The sequence below is a fragment of the Arachis ipaensis genome, chromosome B06 (assembly GCF_000816755.2).
Source record: "Arachis ipaensis cultivar K30076 chromosome B06, Araip1.1, whole genome shotgun sequence".
Lineage (NCBI taxonomy): Eukaryota > Viridiplantae > Streptophyta > Magnoliopsida > Fabales > Fabaceae > Arachis > Arachis ipaensis.
The window spans coordinates 136,983,081-136,992,392 of NC_029790.2; the positions used below are offsets into that span (position 1 = coordinate 136,983,081).

General features: G+C 30.9%; 1 protein-coding gene across 1 annotated transcript in view; it reads left to right on the forward strand.

Annotated features, from left to right (window-relative positions):
* The window catches only part of LOC107648587, a 3,528-nt gene continuing 2,982 nt past the window's right edge, over positions 8,767-9,312 (forward strand). Inside the window, exon 1 of the mRNA XM_021105384.1 lies at positions 8,767-8,986. Within this exon, the coding sequence (XP_020961043.1) occupies positions 8,909-8,986 (78 nt within the window). The 5' untranslated portion in view covers positions 8,767-8,908. The remainder of the gene's footprint in view (positions 8,987-9,312) is intronic.

A 9,312-nucleotide genomic window follows, 5' to 3' on the forward strand; every position in this document is an offset into this window, starting at 1 on the left:
GTATTTTTTAATTTGATAGATTAAAGATTAATTTGTTATAAATTTAAATTTTATTTAAATATTTATTATTGGCTAATAAATTACTATATATATAATAAAAATTAAAATTCGAACTCTCGCCACATATTAAAACAGACGAATGAACTAACTACTCTACCAACCTAAATTTGTTACATTTTGATTATGTATGTTGACCTTTCTTATTAGGTGCATATCAATGATGGGGCACTACTTAATCAGTTAATCCATTGGGAGAAAGTGAGAAACTATGTATAACAATTATTTCTTATAATTATTTTTAATATATATAAAATATTTTTTTATCTATCCACACTAATAAGATGTAATATTTGTACTAGTGTGACTAGAAGAACCAAAAGATTAGTTCACTATTATATATTATTATTATTGTCGTCGTTGATATTATTATTTTAGACTGATATTATTGTTGTTGTTGTCGTGGTCACAATATTTTCCACACTCTGATGGGGCTATGTTTTTATTATTTATTACTATTTTCTGTATTTTCCACAATCTATATATCTAAGCCTAGCAAGAGTAGAGTTCCCTTTCGAATATGCAACAATATTCCATAATGACAATTACGTACAGAATTACTTGGTCAACATTTCAAATATTATTATTCCTATTACATATTTATAGTAGTAATTGATTGACATTGACAATTCTTAAAACGCGTTTCTAGCACAAATAATCCAAACCTTATAATTAGATGAGAGACAACATAATAGACTTGTAAATCAATTTAACAATATTGCATTTTAACGATTTTATTAATTATTGTTCAAATAAATTTAAGATGACATTTAAAAAAATAAACTACTATTTATTTAATTTTCCGTGTATATAAAAACAACTAAACCTTAATTCGAAGTGTATGAACATTTTATTTTATTTTTAAACTAGTCTTAAACCTTGACTGTGATGAATCCTTGATTTTCTCAAATTAAATTCGTATATTTTCAGACGAAAAATAAATATATCTCTTTAATCTTTGAATTGATATGGAAATTGACGAAAACATCGCGTGAAATTGTACCATCAGAAAACTACACTGGAGGAAGAAACAAAAACCAACTTCTGGCTTAGAATATCACCCAATGAATTGAGTTAAAATGACATTAAAATGTTGAGACGTTATAATCAAAACTATATGACAAATAAGTAATGTGACATATTATGTTAACAATTATTATTATTATTATTATTATTATTATTCAAGCTAAGGTAGTCACTATATATTATATATACACAAGACCTTAGCATGAAAATTTTAATTTCATTTTGTACGTTTTCTCTTGTTGGTTAGTTGTTCAATATAAAAAATGTGGATTGCTGTAGAATAAATAAATAAATAAATAAATAAGACTCTAGTATTAATATTTACCAAAATTACTATTTTAATATAATACATAACAATTAGGGATAAGTATGATTTTGGTCCTCAACGTAGAGACTGAAAATTTATTTCGTCCTCAGCCTTTTTTCGCTCTAAAATGGTCTCCAAGGTTTCAGTTTGTTTTAAAATCGTCCTTCGGACGAAAATACCTTTCTCCCTTCACCTCAAAATCAACCAAAATCAACCACCACCACCACCACCACATCATCATCATCATCATCATCATCATCATCATCATCATCATCATCATCATCATCATCATCATCATAACAGAACCACCACCACCACCAGAACCCACCATCACCACCACCAATTTTAAAATCATCATGGTCATCATCATCATCATCAAAAATCCATAACAATATTCCACAACAAATTTCAGCAACAACAATATTCCACAACAAATTTCACAAAAAATCCAGTTCACAGAAAAAGAAGAAGAAGAAGAATGAAGAAGAAGAAGAATTGGTGGTGCGGTGGTGCGGCGGAAGAAGAAGAAGAAGAAGGTGGTGGTGGTGTGGTGCGGTGGTGCGGCGGGGTGGCGGCAGCGAAGAGCGGCGGCGTCCGTGAAGACCGGTGGCGGTAGTTTGGTAACAAAAAAATAAAATTGGTAAAAAGGATGATTTTAAAACAAATTGAAACCTTGGGGACTATTTTAGAGCGAAAAAAAGGTCGGGAACGAAATAAATTTTCAGCCTCTACGTTGGGACCAAAATCATACTTATCCTTAACAATTACTATCTCAATATAATACATATGATTAATATATTTACTAATATATGTAGTAACATAAATATAGAGAGAGATATTAATAGTGTAGAAGGAAGGAAGATAATGTTTATTATTGTGTGGCAGTATAAAGAGAGGAAGAATTGTTATTGATTTTGTGTGTACGTATTATCACAAATCCATGCTCTATTTATACTTGTCCAAGATTCTCCTTTTCAAACTTCATTAGTATAAATTTTATCATGGGAAAACAAAGGACCGCTCATAGTTAATATTGCACAGCCCAAAGTTAACTTGATTGGAGAGATGGACATTCATACTTATCATAACACTCTCTCTTGAATGTCCATTTAGGATTGTTGCCTCATTAAAACCTTACCAAAGAAAAACCCAATGGGGGAAAAAACCTTAGTGAAGGAAAAAGAATACAATATCCTTTGTGATCGGGACTGCCTCATTAAAAATTTTATCAAGAAAAACCCAATAGGAAAAAAAACCTGACCAAGAAAAAAAGAGTACAACCTCCCCCTCTTGTCGACATTATTTAATGTCTCGAAATCGGCGCATTCAAATCTCATGTACCAATCTTTCAAAGGAGGATTTTGGGAGTGACTTTGTGAATAAATCTGCCAGATTGTCACTTTAGCGGATCTGTTGGAGATCAATTGTCCCTTGATTTTGAAGATCATGAGTGAAGAAGAATTTGGAAGAAATATGCTTTGTTCTATCACCTTTGATGTATCCATCCTTAAGTTGAGCAATGCATGCTGTATTATCTTCAAACAGGACAGTTGGAGCTATCTTATGATCAATCAGTCCACATGATGATAGAATATATTGGATCAAACTACTGAGCCAAAAATACTCGCGACTAACTTCATGTATCGCTAGTATTTCGGCATGATTAGAGGATGTTGCAGCAATCATCTATTTCGTGGACTCCATGATATAGCTATTCCACCATATGTGAATAGGTATCCTGTTTGAGATATCCCTTTATGTGGATCAGACAAATATCCAGCATCTACATAGCCAACTAGTTGTGACTTGGATCCATAGGGATAGAACAATCCCATATCAATCGTCCCATGAACATATCGAAAGATTTGTTCGATTGCACTCCAATATTTTCTGGTTGGAGAGGAACTATATCTTGCTAGTAAATTCACAGCAAATGATATATCGGGTCTTGTATTATTAGCAAGATATATTAGCGCTCCAATGACACTAAGATATGGTACTTCAGGATCAATGATATCTTCATTTTCTTCTTTAGGACGGAATTGATCCTTTTTCACATCCAAAGATCTTACGATCATTGGGGTACTCAAGAGATGTGACTTATCCATATAAAATCTTTTCAAGATCTTCTCTGTGTATGTTGTTTGATGAATAAATATCTCATTTTTTATATGTTCGATCTACAGGCCGAGACAAAATTTAGTCCTTCCAAGATCTTTCATCTTAAACTCTTCTTTTAGAGTTTTTATAATTGTTGGAATCTCTTTAGGAGTCCCAATTATATTTAATCATCAACGTACACAGCAATTATAATGAATCCAGATGCAGATTTCTTTATGAAAACACATGGATAGATATCATCATTCTTGAATCCATTTTTGGTCAGATACTCAGTAGGACGATTATACCACATTCGTCCAGATTGCTTTAAACCATATAAAGATCTTTGCAATTTAACTGAGTATAATCCCTGTGAATATTCATTGGATGGTTTAGATATCTTTAGTCCTTCAGGGACTTTCATATAGATATCCCGATCTAATGAGTCGTATAAATAGGCCGTTACCACATCCATTAAATGCATATGCAGTTTATGATATGCAGATAAACTGACCAAATAACGCAATGTTATCGCATCCACTACGGGAGAATACGTTTCTTCATAATCTATAATGGGCCTTTGTGAAAAACCTTGTGCCACAAGTTGGGATTTATAGCGCACGACTTCATTTTTCTCATTTTGTTTTCTCACAAATACCCATCGGTATCCAACAGGTTTTACATCTTCTGGTGTACGGACTACAGGTCCAAAGACTTCATGTTTTACAAGTGAGTCTAATTCAGCCTTCATGGCTTCTTCCCATTTTGGCCAATCATTCCTTTGTCGACATTCTTCGACTAATCTTGGTTCAAGATCCTTATTTTCATGCATGATATTTAATGCCACATTATAAGATTTGGTTATCCTCTTTGTATCGGAAAATGCACCAGGTAATTCATTTGCTTTTCTTCGCAAATGTATAATCTTTTGAACTTCTAGTTCACATTGCCATGATCGAGGATCTAAATGCATCAACGATAATGCATTCCAATTAAGTTCCTTTTCAGGAAGCTTATTATCTCCTTCTAATATTGGAAACTTTGATTCATCAAAATGATAATTCGCAAACCGGGCTTTAAATACATCTCCAGTTTGTATCTTAAGATACCTCATTGTAGAGGGAGAATCATATCCAACATATATCCCCAATTTTCTCTGGGGTCCCATTTTGGTGCGATTAGATGGTGCAATGGGAACATATATCATACATCCGAATATTCTTAAATGGGAAACATTTGGCTGCTGGCCAAAAGCTAATTACATAGGAGAGAACTGATGGTAACTTGTTGGCCTCAAACGAATAAGTGCTGCGGCATGTAAAATAGCATGCCCCCAAACCGAGGTTGGTAGATTTGTTCTTATAAGTAAGGGTCTAGTAATTAATTGGAGGCGCTTAATAAGTGATTCTGCTAACCCATTTTGTGTGTGAATATAAGCTACTAGATGTTCAACACTTATTCCATTACCCATACAATAAGTATCGAAAGCTTGGGAAGTAAATTCACCAGCATTATCAAGATGAATTGCTTTGATTGGATTTTTCTGAAAATTGTGCTTTTAATCGAATAATTTGAGTCAGTAATCTCGCAAACTCCAGGTTGCGAGAAGACAATAAGCACACATGTGACCATCTCGAAGATGCGTTTATCAGGACCATAAAATATCTAAAAGATCTACATGGTGGATGAATAGGTTCACATATATCACCTTGAATCCTTTCTAGGAATTCAAGGGACTCAAATCCAATCTTTACTAGTGATGACCTTAAAATTAACTCCCCTTGAGAACATGCAGCACAACAAAATTCACTAGATTTAAGAATCTTCTGGTTCTTTAGTGAATGTCCATGGGAGTTTTCAATAATTCTCCGCATCATGGTTGTTTCCGGATGACCCAATCGGTCGTGCCAAGTTATGAATTCATTTGGGCTCGTAAACTTCTGGTTTACAGTGGCATGTGATTCAATTGCATTAATCTTGGTATAATATAACCCAGATGAAAGTGAGGGCAACTTTTCTAATATAACCTTCTTATTTGAATTATGAGTTGTGATACATAAGTACTATTGACTTCCCTCATTCATAGTCTCAATATGATATCCATTTCAGCGAATATCTTTAAAACTTAACAAGTTTCTTAGAGACTTGGTGGATAATAGTGCCTTATTTATTATGAATTTTGTTCCTCCGGAAAACAAAATTGTAGCTCTTCCGGAGCCTTCAATCATATTACCTAAGCCAATAATAGTATTAACATATTCTTCTTTTAGCACAAGATGGGTAAAATATATATCACTTTTGAGAATGGTGTGCGAACTTGCACTATCCGCATGACATACATCTTCATTATATATCCTTGCCATTTTCTTCAAAGATAAATAATAATAAAATGAGTAGTAATACATACACAGTCAAATTGAATTCTTGGTTGGAATTATTTTTCTAAGAAACACTGCACATAATGTCATATACTAAAATTTTATTTTAAAACTTGACATATTTAATGATTTCAAAATTCATAAACATTAATATTTCATTATTTATATACATCATATTTGAAACTTAAATACATAGAAAATAAAACTTAACAATAAATTCTTTACATTATTTATTTACATGAATACTTAACAATCACACATATTAAACTATTCCATCATTAATCAAATGGCCAATATTTCCTTCAGGATCCTCAAAGAAATCGGATACATCATAATGAGTGGTGGAATTTTCAGCATCATTTGAAACAAAATTCGACTCTTTTCCTTTGTCGTCCTTTTTCAAAGATGCTTGATAAAGATCGACTTGGTGCCTTGGTGTACGGCAGGTACGCGACCAATGGCCATTTTCACCCCAACGGAAATACTTATCCTCTGTTGATTTATTTTGTCCAATATTTCTTTCTTTATCCCACTTCTGGTGAGATCCTCTCTTTTGAACATAATTCTTTTTCCTTCCATATTTTTTCTTATTGCCAAAACCTTGCCATTTACCTCTTCTGGGTAATGATTTGCCGCATTTACTTCAGAAAATGGGGCGGCGCCAACTGGGCGCGCTTCGTGATTCTTTAAGAGCACCTCATTGTTGCGTTCAGCAACAAGAAGGCAAAAAATTAACTCAAAATATTTTTTAAATTCTTTTTCTCGATACTGCTGCTGTAGGAGCACATTCGAGGTAAGGAAGGTCGAGAAAGTTTTCTCTAACATATCATTATGAGATATCTTTTCTCCACATAATTTCATTCGTAAGGTGATTCGAAACATTACCGAATTATATTCATTTATGAATTTAAAATCCTATAAACACAAATGCGTCCATTCATATCGGGTTTGAGGAAGTAAATCACCGTTTTTTTATGATTGTACATTTCTTCAAGGTCTTTCCAAAGATCTGCAGAATCTTTTAATGTGAGATATTCATTTTTCAATCATTCGTCAAGATGATGACGAAGAAAAATCGTGACTTTGGCTTTATCCTTCTGGGATGCATTATTTTCAACCTTAATGGTATCTCCAAGATCTATTGAATCAAGATGGATTTCAGCATCTAATATCCATGATAAATAGTTGTTTTCAGATATATCAAGAGCATTAAATTCAAGATGAGAGAGTTTCAACATAATGAAAATTGTTACATGAGTCTTCCTAAAATTTGATCAGAATCTCGTGCTGATAACGTATTGTAGAATAAATGAATAAATAAATAAATAAAGAAGACTCTAGTATTAATATTTACCACAATTACTATCTCAATATATGTAATACATATGATTAATGTATTTACTAATATATGTAGTAACATAAATATAGAGAAAGATATTAATAATGTAGAAGGAAGGAAGAGAATGTTTATTATTGTGTGACAGTATAAAAAAAAGAATTATTATTAATTTTATATGTACGTATTATTATAAATTCATGCTCAATTTATATTTGTCTAAGATTCCTTTTTTCAAATTTTATTAATATAAAATCTATCATAAATAAAATATCGCTCATAATTAATATTGCACAACCCAAAATTAACTTGATTAGAGAGATAGACATTCATACTCATCATAACATGGATAATCACATTTATTCTTTATTGGCACTTCACCAATCATATTTATATAATCTATTATCATATATTGAGGCACATGAAGCGTTATTATTGAGGTCATATTTTCTCATTGAGTCAACAAAGACCGGCCAGGAGAGAAAATTTGTCGTTATTATGAATTGCAGAATAGAAAGTTCTCATGCACACAACAAGGATTTCATCCTCTAAAATTTAAATTTTATTTTAGAGAATAAAGTATAATCTCTTACTATTGATTTTATAGGTGGGATCAATAATACATATAAAAGAAAAATTATTCAAAGGTAGAAAATAACACTTTACTCTCTAAAGTGAAATTCAAACTTTAGAGGATCCAAATTCCACACCAAACATACAACGTAATTTTCATTTATTCTATTCGCCATAAGCCGTAAGCGTGCCATTGCCAAAGTCTTCTTTAATTTTTTATTTTTTTTTTCCAATTAATTCTCGAGAAGGGGAGAAGTTGACTTTATAATAGTTGGTCTGTTGGTGGTTGTTTGTCAAAAAAAGTGAACAAACAAGAACCTTCTCAATGTTTTTATTATTTATTATTATTAAAACCTTCTTAATTATACATGCATAATCCATCATTTATTTAATTCATAAAACTATAAAACACAAATAATGGTTGAATAATGATGTTAAAAAATTATACTGATTTTATCAAAATTAAACATATTATTTAGATGATTTCTAATATTCTTTTTGCAATTCGGAGTTTAAAAATTAAATAATTAACTTTTGGTGTGTTAATTTAACTCTAATTTATGTTGGAACTTGTTTTAAAATTTAATGATGCATGTAGATTAGAATTCTTTTTTATTTTTACATAAAATAACCATTCATAATTTTCAACAATATATATGTAAGTCATTATGATTATCTCGTCAAAAAAGAAATTAATTAAGATTACTAATTTAATTTTATACAAACAATAAATTATATATTATTATATTAGTAAAATAACTAATTTTTAAATTTATTATTTAAAAAAATTATTTGAGTTTTTATAAAATATTAATGCAAATATGGATTCCACTTAAGAATAATCAAATTCAGTTTAATAATTAAAAAACTCCTATTTATTTTATTTTTATTTATAGGCTTATATATAGCCCCACGACCAAGCTAAAGCCAAATGCCTCAATTATTAACAAATAGCATACGGTTCATAAGAAAGCTGAAACAGACATTTTATTAAAGAGAGCAAGGACATTGTCTTAGCACTAAAAATAGCACACATCATCTTCTCTTCTTAAATTCTTTGGTTGCTAAGAAAAAGTACTTCATTCAACCACTTTCTCCTTCTTCTTGTATCAAGTAAACTAAACCGTGGTGATGATTGCTGTTGATGAGTTAGTTCATAATAAAGGTGCTAAAGCTTTGGAGAATCCAAATCCTTGTAAAGATCTTAAGGTACATACCTTCATTATTCAAATCTCTGTCTTTGGTTATGAATTATTATTGAACTTTCATGAATGTCACTAACTACCAAGAAACTTTGGGTTTTCAGAGAGGTATATAGTATTTGTCATACTTGTCAAATTTAGGACCAACCATTTTCTATGGATATCTGAAAATTCATAGAATTTTTTTGTAGGAAAATATAATTTCCAAATTTAAGAATAATGAATAGCTAAAAGAGCCATAGTTTAATTTCTTTCTCATTTTTAAACCTAAGATATTTTGACTTATTTATGTTATTTATACACAAAAAATCAACTAAGAAATTAATTATTTAT